At 41.2% G+C, this 17,746-nt stretch overlaps 1 protein-coding gene across 4 annotated transcripts in view; it reads right to left on the minus strand.

Moving 5' to 3' along the window:
- Positions 1-7,236: 7,236 nt before the first annotated feature.
- STON1 (stonin 1) overlaps positions 7,237-17,746 on the minus strand; it is a 46,365-nt gene continuing 35,855 nt past the window's right edge. For all 4 annotated transcript variants that reach the window (XM_045979830.1, XM_045979829.1, XM_045979831.1 and 1 more), the window contains 2 exons: positions 11,694-11,896; positions 7,237-9,499 (listed from right to left, as the gene is read on the minus strand). In XM_045979830.1, coding sequence (XP_045835786.1) covers positions 9,425-9,499; positions 11,694-11,896 — 278 coding nt within the window. In that variant the 3' untranslated portion in view covers positions 7,237-9,424. The remainder of the gene's footprint in view (positions 9,500-11,693; positions 11,897-17,746) is intronic.

Raw genomic sequence — 17,746 nt, forward strand, 5'->3', positions numbered from 1 at the left:
TTCAAAGATGCTCTTTCCTTGTCCTTTTCATGGCACTTGAGGACCTTCGGGTGGAATTCTCTCTGAACAGTGTGAAAATATCAAAATAAAGTGCCACAAAAGGCCAAGCATGGCTGCTCTGCACCCCCCCCCCTCCCCCCCAGGCAGCCACTCACAGACCTCCGGCATCTCTCTCAGAGACAGGGAGCAGAAAAAGAATACATTCTACAGTATGCACAACCGGGTTCCCCAGTCAGAACATCTGTTCCATTAGGGGGATTAATAATCTTCAATCCCAAAATCACATGAACTTCCCCATTTGGGACAGTATAGTTGCTATCCAAACATTATTACCAGTAAAGAACACATAAATTAAAATATCCAACCCAGTTCTTCAAGAAAATGAAATTAAAGTCATTCCTAAAGGGCCCTTAAAGGGAGTCACAGACACCCACCCTCCATGGAAGGGTGAAAAGCTTCTGAATGCAATTCCATTTCTGGAAAAGAAACTAAAAAATAAGAGGCCTGCTTGCATCTCTGTACCTATAAACTCTGACTTTCTTCCTATTGCAATGGGTGAACTGCACCTGCCCTTACGCAAACCAGCCCCTCCCTCATTAGCACCTAAGATTAGGCTCATCCCTACTGTCTACTCAGGGATATGATCTTAGCAATTTCTCTCTCTCTCTCTCTCTGTCTTCGGCATCACCCATTTTCCTTTTTCTTGTGGATCACTGCCAACATGCAGACATCCACCACCCAGGAGCAGACCAAAGGTGGGAGAGGGGGCAGTCAGTCCTGGATGCAGATAATGGCATGTGCATTGTCCGTAGAAAATTTACAAACAAGAATGAAAACAACTAAAAGTTGGTCTGCTTGCTCTTATCACCACACGCTGGCAATCCTAAGCCGTGTCTAAAATAAGACAACTCCCACAACTCATCCCCCCCCCCAACTCCATATTGGTATAGCATTCTAAACAATTCCTGCAATTACTGTTGTTTTAATAATATATATGTAAACATCAAATCAGCTGATATTAGCTTTTTAGCATTTAATGTAACATTGTAGTCTACATAGAAGTTAATTTGAAAACCCTCCAGTTACACAGTTGGACCCAAGACACTCATGGACTCAGATACCCATGTTCATTTTGTGAATTCATAACGGTGCAGAGTCATTCAAACTTGCCATGTGTGCAGTTCCTGTCTTCATTCCCTTTGGTATTACAGATTCCTGGGAGTAAACCATCAATTCACAGTCAAAATGATCATAAAGAAGAAGAAATAAAACTTGAGTGACTTCATTTTTTGTCATCCTGTGTGACCATTCGGAATTGCTATTTGTGTCTTTAAATTTAAAAGAGTAAAACAGTGAGACACGGCACCCCCCCGCCGCCCCCCGCCAGCCCACCATCAGAAGAGAATGTGACTCTTGATCTCAGCGTTGTCAGTTTGATCCCCATGTGGGGTGTGGAGATTACTTAAAAATAAAGAAATAAATTTACAAAATGAATAAGTGAAAATACAGGAGTGAAACAGTGAGTACGGCAAGATGTGATATTTTTGCTGAGGAAGTTTTTGTTTGGTTACTTGACGCATGAAATATTTATTGTAAATGAGTAATAGGACCTTTAAAATTGAAGCTTATTCTTCCATCTTAATCATTAATTATTTTAAAATTGAAGAAGGAATTAAGCAAATAAAACATTAAATTAGCAGTTGCCTAGATTGTACCTACTGCAGATATTTCTGTATTATTAAAATTCATGTATTAGTTACTGGACAACAATTTACATAGAATTGTATTACCACAGACTGTAACACAGAACCCAAGTACGAACTGTTGGGTAAATATAAAAACTACTGAATAAATAGTTGTGTTGTTTTCGTCCTGCAGGGACTTGGAGGAATTTGATGGGTGTTCACAAGACTGTGAAACGAGCAACTCGTTCATAATTGTTCTAATTCCATAACAAAATCTGAAGTTGAGATCTCCATACCAACATGAAATAACATTGGCTGGTGGAAACTGACCAAGAAAAGTCCTAAAGCAAAACAAGAGATGATTAAAGCAATGGCTGAATTTACTTTTAAATCTGTAATGCCTTCAACACCACATGCACAGTTAGTGGAAACTCTGAGGAATGCAAGTGCATCCAAAACGCCTAGTTAAAACAACAGCCAGATTCAGATGACACGGGACCGAGAGCTGACAAGGAATTTTTCTCGAGAAATACTGGCAATGAGGAAGAGAAGGGGAATTTTAGCAAAGTCAGCATCAATAGATTTAAGAAAACAATGATGAAAAAGATGGAGACTATAGACCCTACTAAGAACGAGACCAAGACTTTGGTCTTAAGGGGGGAGGGGTGTTGAAAAGATCTCATCCTCACCAGCTACTGTCCTGTTGTTCCTATTTACAGCAAATCTCCTCAAAAAAGTCATCTACTCACCATCTCCACTCCTACTTGAGTTGTCTGTCAACATCACCGATGATTTCCACGTTACTAAATTCAATGGCCTGTTCTTACTCCTCAGCTCTGAGGCAACTGATTACACATAGTCTAGCTAGCTCCTCTTCTTCCATCTCCTTTCCTGGATCATCCTTGCTTTCCTGACCTCTAAATGTTGGAGTCTGAAAGCCCACGGCTCAGACCGCTGCTGCTCTCCATGGCTCATTCCTAACTGGTCTCACCCAGTCTCGCAGCTTTAAATACTAGTGTCTCTAAACATCCCATCTCTGGCCCGACCCTCTTTCCTGCCTGGTGTATCCATTTGGCTGTCTGTCTAATAGGCATCTCAAAGTCAACACAACCAAACCGGCATTTATTTCTGATCTTTCTCCCCAAACTTTCTCCCTTAACATTCTTCCCCTTCTCCATAAAAGACAGCTCCCTTTTTTAAGTTGCTCAGGCCAAAAATCTGGGAGTCCGTTTTGTTTCCCTTTCCCCTCCGCACTGGGAGCCCAATCCAATCGGTCAGCACACACTCCTGGCTCTAATTTCAGACGTGTCCAGCCATGTCATCCCCCTTCACCACTCCTAGCCACCATCACCTCTCACCGGAGTTACTTCAACAGGCTTCCAACCACACATGGCTTCTGTTGCTACCCCCCTTCTACGTCCATGCAATCATCTTTAATGTGTAATTCAGTTCCTGTCACTCACCGACACAAACCTTCTAGTGGCTCCTGTCTCCCACAGAACAAAATCCAGATCCTTCCCCAAGACCACAGAGCCCTGTGTGATCTGCTTCCCTCACCCACCCACAACCTCTCTGATCTCTCCCCCAACCAGCCCTCTGTTCATCTGCTACCGCCACCCAGCAGCCGTCGGCCCTCCTCTGATTTCAGTGCCTCTGCCCTAGCATTTCCCTCTGCTGGACACACCCTTCTCTGGGAGATCTTGGTGACTAGCTTCCTCACTTCTTTTAGGTCTCTGCTAGAATGTCATCTCCTCAGAGGACTTCTGAAAACCAAAATGGGTTTCAATTTTTCACCACTCTGTTGCTTCCCCCAACCCCCTCCCTGCACGGCAATGATCACAGCACAATATCTGTTTATTGTCCAAATTCCCCTACTATTAAATATCCTCTACAGGAACAGGAATTCACTGTTTTGCGATTGCTTAACCCCAGTGTCTAGAAAAAGGCAAGCACACAGTAGGCACACAATAAACATTAAAGTCAACAAGACAGTGAGTTGGAACAATGGTCACACAGCATTTTGAGGTGATTCAATGTGACCACTTAAGGCAGCCAATGCCAAACAAGCCTTCTGTACCGCAGAATATAGAAGGCACCTTTGGGGAAGCCTGAAGTGTTTAGCCACATTCATACACCTACTCATCCTGTAGGATTTTTGGAAATACATTGTTCTAACAGGCTTTATAAGACACTGACAACATCCATCCAGAAAGATTAATGAAAGAGCCCATCTTGAAAGGACAATGCTCATTACTGGTTTCTGAGGACTACACAGGGTGAAGGCTTGCCCCTGAGGCAAGACGGTATGGAATATTCTCCCGAAAGCACATATTTGCTTACCTCAGACTAAAAGTACACTCCTGGGCTAGAGCTTTTTACAGACCACGTGCCAGTTGATACACAGCAACTAAAAACTCGAAGTCAAACAGGATATATTAATTGTAATATTTTATAAATATATTAAAGTAAGCAGATTTAGAGTTTATTAACTCTCATTAAACAAAAATTGTTTGAAATCTGTTGAGAAGGAAGGCACCATTTTCCTGTCTTTTTAGTACTTAGAAATGTTTAGAGAGAAGCATGATATTTAAATCTCTGGGATGTGTAAAATTGTATTCAACAGCATTTTAGACAGGGCATTAAGAATACTTAAAGTGTTTGTCTACTGCATTAATTTTAATTATACTCCACTGGACTCACAATGCTTTGAAATGCTTTACAAAATGCCCCCAAGATCTTTTATTAATCATAATACAAGCACCATCAAACTCAAATGCTGTTTTTTTTCTAACTGGGTAGCAGCAGCTTGCCTGCGAGTGCCCTCTTCTGTCTCAAAAGTATATCGCAAGTTTCATCTCGGAATCCACAAAAATTCTGGGTAGTGTAACATGGACTTTTCAGGAAAATGTCAACATACACAACCGTATTATTTAAATATGCTGTCCTCCCCCCTGAGGTTTGTCAGGCTGTTCTGGAGCAGGAAGGAGGGGAAGACGAGGGGAAAGCTGCAACTCCTGAAGTTAATGGTGATTTGCTTTTCATCCCCAGGAAAGTCTCTGAGAAATGAACTTTAATCTTTCAAAAGATGGAGCAACTAACTAGTCTAATCCGTTTTCCTTCTCCTTACAGACATGATTTTAAAGGCAGAATACTACCTGTGGCTTTTATGTAAGGTACTCTTTGTAACTCAACTATGTGCTTTCTGATTAGCAATCCTGTCTTGCTTTAAAAATTAATAATATACAGCCAAATTCATATTTAGATGCCAGTTCTAAGCAGGAATGTATTAATACAATTATAACCAGAAAGATCTTTTTTTCATGTAAACTGGGAAAATACGCAGGGAATGAGGTTGAGCCCCATGAAATTGTCATCAAGAATGGTTAAATATTGGCCACTTCTAATGGCTTCATCAAATATACCCAGCCCCTGTGCTTTGGAAGCCTGGGTAAGAAAGAGTACTAAGAGGGTCTGAGAAAGACACAGCACAACCTAGAAGATTCAGGGTGTGTCTACACACACAACAGGCAAGGTAGTCTAGGTGGAGTTGAGACAAAGCGATTGAGAATTGATTGATGGGAATTTGAGGAATTTGGCTACAAATATAATCAGTTTACGTCATTTGATTCTTTAGTTGTTCCTGCAGAACTAGAGCCAAACCCTGTTCATTCCAGTAGTGGCTAACACAGCGCTCAATGATCTGGCCACCATGAAGTTTATTTCCTGGTGCAGTTTGAAGATTTAACTTCTCTAGCTAGATAAAAATTGAATTTCAACACAACGCAGCTTTCTTACAAAAAGGACAGGTAGAGGAGTTGTTAAGTTGGTTTTAACTAATACATCTTCCCAACTTCTATGGCCTTCCCCCGCCCCGCACAACCCGCCCCATCACATACCTTATCTGAAACATATTCTGTACAATCGCATAAAAATCACTTTCTAAACTGAAAAAAATTGCATTAAATAAACATGATTTCTATAATACTAGTTGCCAACGTTTGAATTCCTTAGGATTCTCCTGTGGACAAAGTGCACACAGTTATCAGGAAAAACTGGCAAAGACTTTCGACAGCAGGTACCCTATTAGCTTATTTATTCAGGTTATCAACACCTTTCGTTTTCTTTGAGTTATTTTCTAACTCTGTAAATTTTAGAGAACGGATATTAATGCACATGATCTTTGTCCATACAAATGCAAATAAATTGTGTGGGGGTAGAGTAAACTGATTATTGATTATTGCCCTATGGATAGATCCACTCTGCATCTGTTTGTAAATTGATTTCAAAATCCTTAACTGCTTCTAAATGTCTCTACTCTTTGAATTGTCCTCAAAACCACCTATAACATCTTACCAGTTCCCTCATTAGCTAATGAGTTAACTAAAATCTTGGACACATACTCATATTATTTCTTTACGAGGTAACGACTAGACCCTCTTTTAAAAAATCATCCTTTAACATCACAGATTATAGTTCGATGGTGTTGTTTTTCCAGGATGTGCCAAGATGTCACGTTCACTGAACTCCTTCATAATGAAGCAGTATACATTTGCCTGACAGAGACTCAATTATTTAAGATCCTTGAAATGGAATTCATGCCTTAAAAAGAAAAATTAAAAAAAAAAAAAATAGTCCCAGACTTTGCAAAAAAGATATAAGTCCACCACACAGCAAGAAGCATTTGAAATACACCTTTAATTTAAAAAAATCAATATGCAATCTACAAAATACTTTGTTACATGATTATTAAGGCTCAATCTGTTCTCTACTTGTATTGCTATGACATAAAAATCATATTTTGAGTAAGACATAATAATGCTGAGTTATTATTAAGGAAGGCCTTCTAACTGAATTTGTAAGAAAAAGGGCTGTTTCATAAGTAGAGCTCCAGAATGAAGCTAAACCCTAGAACTGGCTAATGTATAAATCAGGTCAAAAATTCCAACTTTTATTTATGTGCTGGGAAGTAATTATTTTTATACATTTTTAATGGATCAACTATTTTTCTTCCCATAGAAAAAGGAAATGTACTTAAATTCAGACCTGTACAATTGATCAGGTAACCATCAAGCCATGAATTCATTTACGTGGTTAATATGATCCTTCGACTAATAAGGCAACCAGATCAGAACAATGAGGGCAGAACAACTCGTCTCAGACTAGTCAACTCCTTGGAACTCCACCAGTGTGTTCACTGGTGTTCAAACAACTGATCCCCAAACACTCCAACTCATGAAGAATGATCTAAAGTACTTAAATTAAAATGTTAAAAAGGAGTAGCTCCTCCTTCACTCACATCCTTCCTCCCTTCCCAATCTTAAAAGCAGGGGTTTTGTGATTGTTTTGAAGATTATCATTTACTTTCTGATGAAGGCAATTTCACTTCTTGATTTGTAAGTCTAAATGAATTTTACCAGATTTTTCACTTAGAGCACCATGGTCACATTTGACCTTCTGCCATTTCTGAGGTCAGAAGAATTGTATTAAAAAGCCTCTCCTCCAGGTGCCTCGTTAGCGCAGTAGGTAGCACGTCAGTCTCATAAAAAGCCTCTCCTCCCTTCACAGAATGTTAATTTAATGCTAAGTAATGAATATTTAAGGATTCTAATAGATGTGCAAATTAACAATTATGCTGGAGCACCCCGCTATTCATGCTATCAACCTTCACATTGCTGCAGAAACTCAATTTGGGCTTCAGTCAGCCTTTTGTTACTAATATTTTCAACACGGAATCTTGAGATGCTCCTGAAGGCTGGATGGCTGCTGGGTAAATGACCCCAGCAGTGGGGTACCCATCAATACTGGGCAACCTGTGGAACATGAGGGGTGATTCACTGAACCCTTTGCTGAAATTATTTGGAGGTGTAAATATTCATTAAGTTCATCTGAATCAGACCCTGAATTCTTTATGGGCAGGATGCCATAGAACAGATATAAAAGGAAAGGCAGTAGTTAGCCCAGCTGACTTCCTTAGGATGGAGCAGCACTGGGTCTAGCCTGCCTCCATATTTGTTCTGAGCATGACTGAATTCACTCCAGAATGTGCCACACCAGCTAATGGGGAAAGATGGTGGATTTTTTTTTTTTAAATGACACACACACATATTCAGGATCCTACGCATCCACAGTGAGTCTCAAACATGTGACATTATGATCAATGCATCAAGTGAAGTTAAGAAGAACAAGACCAATTCATTTTAACAGCCAACCTTTGCATCTTTTGTCTTTAAGGTATAATAATGAAGAGCAATAAATCCACTGATTGATACAGACCATCGTAAGTGTTTGTTTTAATCTGTTCCTGAACAGATTAAAATGAATGTAAATACAACATTAAATAAAACATGTGACATCGAGTCTGTGCACCAACAAATAAATGCTGTTTGGAAGAACATTATTATATCATCAGCTTTGACTCAAAACAAATCTGGTAAATAGAGAAACATGCCTCCTAATCATATTTAAGATTTAATACAAATTGAAGGTGTAGTAATACCCCAAGGATTACTTTGTTTTTCCAGACTAAAAAATATGTAGACTACAGAATTCATAAATCTAAGCCTTACCTTTCACTGTAAATACTGAAAGAAAATTATAAACAGAATTATAACTGCTAATGCCATTGGCTTTTTATTAGAAACCCGAAGCAAAAAAAAGAAAAAGAAACCCCAAGCATTTACCTGACTTTGAAGAATAGAAACGTCACCTCTTAAAAATCCACGTAAAATAATCTAGTGTCTTTCATTTTCTTTACCTTTTAAAGAGAAATACTCTAAAATAAGTAGAATTAGCATACATAGCAGAATAGCAGAACCAGCATAAAATAATCATAATGTGATTTAGAATTCTACTCAAGAGAGGCTTGTGTTAATTACAAATACTTTTATCAAAAATACATTCTTAGAGTCTGTACTTTTGGGAGACAATATTCATGAACTTTAAAAATTCATCTCTAATATACATAAATATTTTAACTAGTGTCCAATGCCATTCCATTCTGAAAGGAATCTCTCCAAGCAAAAGGCAATATGTCTTACTGACTTGTACTAAAATATGTATATCCCCAGAAATAGTTTCTTTGCAACACACACCAGAATACAAATATATTTTGAAAATGCTAACACCATGGGGGGAAGACAGGTACCAAATACAGTCAATGATTACTCACCAGCATAGTACGGGCACAGGAAGATAAATTACTCAAAATCACAGATACTTCCACATCACCACTTTAACCTGTGGTTTTGGCATCACCCCACACCCAGCCACATTCCAGAGACAAGCAAGAGGAAAGATGGAGTATTTCCACTATGTCTCCTTTGACGGCCTCACCCTCCAGTAGAGGGGCTAACAGAGCAAGAAGAGATGGGGACCAGAAGATGATAAATACGGCCCCCAGGTGACCCACAGTCCAAAACACTTAGCCACTGAGTAATTAAAAATCCAAAACCCTTTCGCCAAGCTGACTGTCTGGTAACACATTAAAACTTAGAGTTTTAATGGGAAGCAAAAACATCATACAAATGATAGACACATTTTAGATGAAACCCCTAGAACACAAACATTATCAAAAGCATAAAATATTGTTCTGTTTCAGGTCGTCACTTCTCGAAACATGGCCGCTGGACCTGTCCCAGGCCCACGACTCTGAAGTCACTCCCAGTACACAGAAGCAGATCTGCATGTGGTTTCTGTGATGACATATTTGAAAAGTAGGTCGTCATTTCCTCTTGCTACTCCTACTGAGTTACGCAGTCACCAGCTCTGTCTGGGTCTTCTCCATCGATTTTAATCCTCTTCTTTTCTATTTCAACCTGTATGCAAAAGCAGAACATGGCCGCAGTAACCAACACAATACCAACCCTGCTGGCTCCTATTTCACGCCTGACGCGGGGACTGAAGCCACCTCCTCCTCTGGACACAGATGGCGCCCCCACTGTCTCATGCTAGCACCTAGTGAACCAGCCTGCTCTCTTCTTGGGCAACAAAGCCTCCCAAACCCTTTCCTCTAGGGTCAAGTCTTGAAGAGGACTGGAACTCTCCTCCCCTTCAAAGTCAGACAGAGGGTTTATAAAATAGACACAGAATACACATATTGATAAGACCTTTAGAATTCTGGCCAGACATGCAATCAATTATACCCCCCAAGTATCACATCTGTAGCCTTTGGCCCACTTAGGATTTATAACCCACCCCAAATCCTCTCATTAATATGAACTAGTTTACAAGCTAGTAAACCAGCTGGACAGAACCATCTACCTGCCCCTCATCGTCTTCATCTCATCTCAAATGTTACCTCATCACAGAGGCCCTCCCGGACCACATGAAATAAGGGCGCTCTCCATCATTCTCTCACTTAGTCCCCTATTTTATTCTCTTCTTAGAATCTGTCCCTCTTGGAAACTCTTCATCTGTTTACAAATAATGTTTTGTCTCCCTGCTAGAAGGTATGTGTTGTGAGGACAGGGACTTGTCTCTTGCTCACGTTTGTGTCTCTAGCATCCAGAGTGGTACCTGGCACTTAGAAATTGCTCAATAAATCCTTATGAAATGGAAGGTAACATTTTGAAACTGTCACCAAGTGACAAGCATTAGTAAATGCTCTTAAAGCAGCAGAGACTTTGTTCTGTAGTTTTGGGCTGTCCTCTAAAACAATAGGAAACTGGAACAGCCCATGCATACGAAAAGAGGTATAAATGAATTCTCCATTGGACTTGACCCATACTTATGGACCTAGTGTGACCAGTCAGGGTCTCCCAGAAGCAGACTCTGAGATGGAGACTGGTGTGTAGAAAGCATACTGGGGAGTGATGTCAGGATTGGCACCTGTGGGGGAAGGAAGGGAAGGGAAGGAAGCAGATAGAAGAAGTTGGGCTGCAATGCAATCACCCTAAAGGCTTCAGCCAATCCCCCAAGGTGAGCTGGAGCTAGGAGGGGTGTGGAGTTACCCCAAGCTGAGGCAAAAGGGTCTTGATACACCTGTATCCACAGAAAGAGGGTGTGACCTGAGGCAAGGCAGTTTTCTTCAGCAGGGCAATTTCCAGCTGCTGGAAGAGGTAAGTCCTACATCCCAAAGGGGCTCCATACAAGGGCACTCACCCATAAATAATTTTATATAGTTTAAAAAAAAATCACCAGACCCAAACACATAGGCATATAAACAGATGGTCCAAAATAAAGAAAGGAAAAAAAAAACCCCTGACTTATATTACTGTATTATAAAACCACCAGTTGGTGTTAGAGATGTCATACATAATCACACCACTTCAAGATACTGTGGGAAATCTGTGGCAGAGGTTATCTCTGTATCTACTAACTTCAAAGATGAGAAGGAAAAACAAGTTTAGAAATAGGTGCAAGTGTATGTCACTCCTTAACTTATCTGGCATAAAACTGCAGACGAGCCAATGGTGAACATTTAAAATTGTTGTAACAGAGTAACTCAGCATTTCCCAAAGGGTGCACCACAGAGCACTATTCTGGAAGACACTGATGGGTATTCTACATATACACACCCATAGAGACAAGATTCTATAAGCAATGAGTTGGGAGAAATTAAGTCTAACAAGTTTCTTTATTGCAGAACTTTTCAGAGTCTTTATTCAGCATTAACTGAATAAACTGAATAAACTGAATGCACGGCATTCCCCAACTTATTTTTTTCTTGGATCATTATATGTATTCCAAAGAACACACCTTGAGAAATGCTAGTCTAACATAATTCTATGACACAGATGCTTTTGAAATGTGAATTTGCTTTCAATGCCCTATTTTTCCTTGAGAGCAGAATTAAGTAGCACCGTGTACTCAGGTTCCTGATTTCTAGAACTGAGAGGAATTTGGCTCACCGGTTACCATCAAGTTTCCACGACTGGGCTCTTTTCTAGGTCAAATAAACACACATACATATACACATACATAGTCATTGACAAGGGCAAAACAGAAATCTCAAGCCAATCAGGTCATAGCTCCAGAAGCCTCAATTTGAACCAAAGTACGAGGATGTACCTGAATGTTGTAGCAAGCTCGTTGACGAACATGCTTCTGTGGCTGGACATCACTCTCCACCCCCAGAGACCTGACCTCTGTCCTTGAGGCACAGGTGTCCAGTATTCCAAATTGAACAGTAGCAAATGGATACCAATCACAGGGAATTTCTTGGTCTGATCCAAGTTCTAGTTTGTATGACAAGCAATGGGGATGATCAGGACCTTGAAGAAAAAAATCAAATGATCCAAGTACGTCAACGGCCATTGAACATTTCTCTTAAACATAAGAAGCACTCGTCCCTCTCTTTAATATACAATTCCAGTAGCACTATGGCAGTGTAAATTCTGTTTAGATAACATACTACCAAAATTCACCAACTGGTGAATTTTTGCACCAACTAGTGGAAATCTATCTGCATTTTTAAAATACCCGCTTTAAAATAAGTACAAGTTCCTTACTATATATACATTAACTCCTAAAGTGTTTTTAATTAAGAGTATGTTAAGTTTCTTTAATTAAATGACTAATACTTGTATTAAGCATCACTAATTGGCTATAATGTACACAGGATAGGTTGGCAAAAAAAAAAAAACCTTTCCCTTAAGTAAATTACAAAGCTGTTACAGTAAGTCTTACCTTTTAATTTCCTTACCACTCTGTTTCTTAATAGGTAATGCAAAGGTAAACTTCAGCCCAAACTGGGTCACATTATTAAAAATTCTAATTTTTTAAGTGAAATTAATTCAAGTTTTATTACATTTTAGAAACTACTCTAGGCCAAGAACTCTTTCTTCAGTAGAACAGATGATTTTTTTATTGCTGTAATTCTTGCTCACCGCCCCACCCCCAAAAGCTTTGCCTAGAACAAATGCACACTGAGAGATGGGCGTATTGCTTCCAGTGTTTTAATCTAATATTTGCTTCCACTTAATTCAATTTGCCATGCTTTAAGCATCTACGCTATGCTAGACCGGGCTCAGTGCCAGACCCAGGGATATTGGATATACCCAAAGATTTTAAGTAGGGTCTTGGAACCTGTGTGTGCACACGTGCATATGTTACAATGGAGTAAAAAATGTTTCCAATGCAATCACTGTAGTAAGTCTACAAAGTTCCCTGATTCTCTTGTGTTGTCCACAGCATCTACGTATCTAATGCAGCTATCTTTATTTAAATAAATGTATGAGATGACAACTATTTGAAAAGCCAAATTAAATTACTTTACCACTGCCACACCTTGAGAAAGAACATTTCCATCAGAATACAGCTTGAGGCACAAAAAGCAAGAGTTTAAAGGATTTCACTTAATTCTTAAAAGATAAATTGCCTTTCACTCCTTACAACCTGTTCCTTGTAGAGAGACTAATAGAATTCTAAGGCTGCAAAAGGCCTTGGGAAGTCATCAATCAATTAACCAACAGATGCTCATTAGACACCTCCACCACTTACAGGGAGGGCAGGATGGCCATGGCCTCTGAGGTGCTCTAAGCTACCCAGATCACTGCAGGCAAGTGATAACTTTATTCTCTCTCTCTCTCTCTCTCTCTCACACACACACATATGGGTGGGGGGGAGGGGAGTTCCAAAATCTATTACCCTTTCTTAGTCTTCTGTCTGCAGCAAGGAGGCAGTAAATTTATTTAAACTAAACTCGGGCACTCTTACATCCTTTATCGCACAGTGGCTAAGAACATAGACACAGGACCCACATGGCCCAGAGACCAATCCCAACTCTGCTCCGTAATGGCTGTGTGATCCTAGGCAAGCTCCTTGATGTCTCTGAGCCTCTGTTTCCTCCTCTGAAAATGAGAGTGATGATATTGGTGATGCTAACATGAACCTTACAGGATTGTCGTGAGGCCTGAACAAACCAGCTGGCCCACAGAGAGCACTAGACCGCAGTATGCTAGACTATATAGGACTACTGGGCAAAGTGCTATTCGATTATAAATCCACTATTATTATTTAATTACTACAATTTTGATAATGAACTATGAAATCTACACTTTGAGCTGAAAATGGTATCGGAGATGCTCTAAGTTGATATTCCCATTTTAAAGGAAAGAATTCTTTTGGAACTTTTGCAACCTAATTTACTCAAGGTAAAGAGGTAGTAATATTCTAGAAACATTAGAAACAAAACTTTTTCTATCTGCTTTTCTAAAAAATTGGTAAAAACCTTCAAGTTTTCTGTTCTATTTTTCCTGGCTTTTAAAAACTCAAAGTGCTGGGGTGCCTGGGTGGCTTAGTGGGTTAAGTCTCTGCCTTTGGCTCTGGTCATGATCTCAGGGTCCTGGGATCAAGCCCTGCATCGGGCTCTCTGCTCAGCGGGGAGCCTGCTTGCTCCTTTCTCTCTGCCTGCCTCTCTGCCTACTTGTGACCTCTGTTTGTCAAATAAATAAATAAAAATCTTAAAAAAAAATTAAAACTCGAAGTGCTCTACAATGTCTAAACACGTATTCCCCATTAGATTTTGACCTCCTTGCAAAGAGGTCTTGAGTCTGTCCTGAGCAAAACCCCTGGCACGTTTAAGGCCCAATGGTATGTCAATCACTTTGTTTAATCTCAGTGGCTTCCAGGTGGGGGCGCTCTTGGGCTTTGGTAATTGCCACTCTCACAACTTTCTTGGGACTGGGAAAGCAAGTCACAAATTCTTTGGTGGAGTTGACATCTGGTCCCTCTTGAACCAAAATATTTCACATTTCAAAGTGAATTGTTGAGAGTTGGAGGGAATGAATGGAAGGAGGATGACACAAGTAGGGGGAGAGGCACCAATGCACTGATGACAGCAATGGAAAAAAGCAAGCTTTATCTAAAAATTGTTAACATGGGTAGGTAGAGATAGATATATTTATTAATTGGCCCTACACAACTCCTACTCCCCTTTCTAATTCTAGGCTGTGTCTGCACCTCCTGTGGCTAACCAGTGTTCTCATCTGTCCTCCTCCCTACTCCGGCCCTGGAGTAAGTTTCCTCTGTTTCTCTGCTGTCATTCACACTTTAGTGCGAATTTGCTATCTGAGCTACCTGACCAAGGCCAACCTTTGCTGTAAAATAAAAAACTTGCCCACGCTGTTAAAGGAATATTAAGCATTGGCATGCTGGTAAAGAGACATATAAGGGGTCAGCAGCCCTTCCCACTTCCTTCACAATCACATGGAAGTGGAAAACAAAAAGTCAATCCTGATCTCAAAAATCCACAGGAGGCGGGGTGCATGGGTGGCTCAGCCAGCTAAGCAATCAACTCTGGAGCTCAGGTGTTGTTGTCAGGTCGTGAGTTACAAAAAAAAAAAAAAAAATCCACAGGAGGAAAGGCGTAACATTTCTTTAAAAAATGATGTGCATAGTAGAGTACTTCATATGTTCTCTTTCAGTTTCTATTTTTAAAATATTTTTTCTAACGGTACTGGTTTTTCAGAAACTTGAATGAAAAGGGTCATTTTTAAAAAGATTTTATATATTTGTTTATTTATTTATTTTATTTTATTTTATTTTATTTAGAGGGTGGGGTGTAAAAGGAGAGGGAAAAAGAGAATCTCCAGCAGATTCCGCACTGAGGGCAGAGCCCCACTCAGCGCTCAATATCAGGACCCTGAGATCATGACCTGAGCCAAAACCAAGAGTTGCACACTGAGCTGACTGACCCAACCTGGCACCCCCCCCACAAAAGGGTAATGTCTTCAAGACTTAAAAACAAAAAAAAAAATCCGTTCTTTACACACCCAATCGATTGAAGAACTGTACAGAAAAACAGAGATGCATTCAAAAAAACGGCTCCGCCACGCGTGGTCTGTGAGCCGGCAGCACTGGCAACACCTGAGCAGCGTGGGAAGCCGTTTGGGGGGCCTCACCTGCTGCATCAGTCTACATTTTCAAAGGTGGTTCAAGTGCGCTCCCAAGTTTCAGAAGCACTGTCTTAGGATAAAGATGTCCTCTCTGCCCTGACCTTACTCTTTCTACATTCTCCTCCAGGGGGAAACTGCTAGGCACCCTCTCCCTCTTTGCATTACTCTCCCCACCCACAATGGGGAAACCACAGGACAGGCCACAGGAACCCAGGTGCCCTAGCCCAGCCCGTCCTTGGTCCCCAGATTCCACCTGACACAGCCCTCTGCCTTCTGCCTCGACATTTTGGCCCACAGATCTGCTCCAAACAAAGCAGCTTGGATCCCAACGGAATTATTCCATGCAGTATCACCGTATAATAAGTGACTGCAATGCTCGTAAAACATTGTTCTGTGCAGGCCTGGTCCTATGACTGTCTTCCAGAAGAATTCCTGAAGGCCAGCCTCTCTGGGAATATCCACTCTTGTAATTGTTCTTGGTGAGCTCAGCTGCTAGTAAATACGGGTGGGAGGCAGTAAGAGCTCTAGGAGACACAGGATACACAGAGCGGGGAGGAATGACCTGTGCCTTGGGGACCATAACAGGTTTCCCAGCACAGCTCCCAGGCCAGCAGTTCTCAACCCAGGCTGCGTGGGAGGGCCTCTTACAAGCACCAATACACAGGCCTCACCCCACAGAGTCTGAATGGTCAGGATGGGCCCTAAACATTGGGATGTTTTTAAAGGTCTAAGAATTCTAAGGACTCCAATGTGCTGCCTAAACCGGGAAACAGATTTCAAAATCAATAGTGAGAGGATCCCAAGCTATCTCAGCTCATGACACTATGGCCCACCAAGTCAGCAAAGCCAGAGTCCCTGACCTCCTTGCATCCCTCCCGTCCCCTGTGCCCACAGATAATCTGTCCTTGTCTGGAGGGCGCCTCCTCTGAGTTTCCTCACCATCCTTCACTCCCTTCTTAGTGCTCCCACTGCCACGGGCCTTGCTTCTCCGTCAAGCTTCCCTGTGTCTGTCTTCGCAATGTACACCTAACTTCCGAAAACAAGGGTAATTCTGTCACAGTGGTGCCTGAAAACACTTCAGAAGCCTGGTAGACTCCATACCCCAAAGCATGGCTCACATGGTCCTTCATGAGCTGGTTTATTTCCCTTCCACTCCCTCAGTCCCAACACTTAACTAGGATCCCCCGACCTACAGGCCTATTTCTGCTGTTTCTACCCCTGGTAGAATCCTACCGATTCTTCCACTCCAAGCTGAACCATCCCCAAAGACTTCCGAATGCCCCCCACGGTTTATCCCTCCTTTCTCCGGAACCCCCGCTCTGTGTGTTTGTTCCTGCCTACAACACAGCACACTACCACAGCACATTCACATGCCTGCTGCCAGATCTGCCTCCCCTGCTGGGATGCTAGGCTCCTGGAGGGCGGGGAGCAGGTTTGCATCTGTGTCTCCCATGCACCAAGCCCAGAGCCTGTACCTACACAAACAGTGCTGTTTGTGGACCAGCTGTGAACTATGTAGGAGGAGGAATGGAACCTTATTCATCTTTAGCCCCAGCACCTGATGTGGTACTTGGTTACAGTAAATGATCAATAAATGTTTGACTGAATGAGTGACTGCATCAACTCAGATCCCCAAATCTGCCCCCCATAACGCAGTGTTCTACTAGAAATAAATGAACTAAAACAGGGAGCAGCCTTAATTTCAAAATTTCCTTTTTTGCTTTAATATAGACAACCACGACTAAGTTACTATCCTAAAATGAATGTGGTGCCAGGACTGTCTTTTTAAAGTTCTAGACTTCTAGCGCTCAGTTGGTTAAGCGTCAGCTTTCAGCTCAGGAGATGATCCCAGAGTCTTGGGATCAAGCCCTGCATCGGGCTCCCTGCTCAGTGGGGATCCTGCTTCTCCCTCTCCCTCTGCCTGCCACTCCCCTTACTTGTGTGCTCTCTTTCTCTGTCAAATCAATAAATAAAGTTCTCTAAAAAATTAATAAAAAAGTTCTGAACTTCTAGATTCATTGCTTTCTTTGCAAACATTTTGCAAATGAACTGAATTTTTAATACTTGGGTTGTGTCTACTTACTTCTGAAACAGCTAGTCATGATGGCCAAATTAAACCAGCTAAAGGAATCAATTTGGGTAAAAACGAAAGGCAGTCTTATTTCAAAGAGCAGGGAGCAAAATCGAAGGATAACGTGGTACTGGCTGAGAATACAAAAACGTTCA

This window comes from Meles meles, chromosome 15 (genome assembly GCF_922984935.1).
Source record: "Meles meles chromosome 15, mMelMel3.1 paternal haplotype, whole genome shotgun sequence".
In the NCBI taxonomy this organism is placed as follows: Eukaryota; Metazoa; Chordata; class Mammalia; order Carnivora; family Mustelidae; genus Meles; species Meles meles.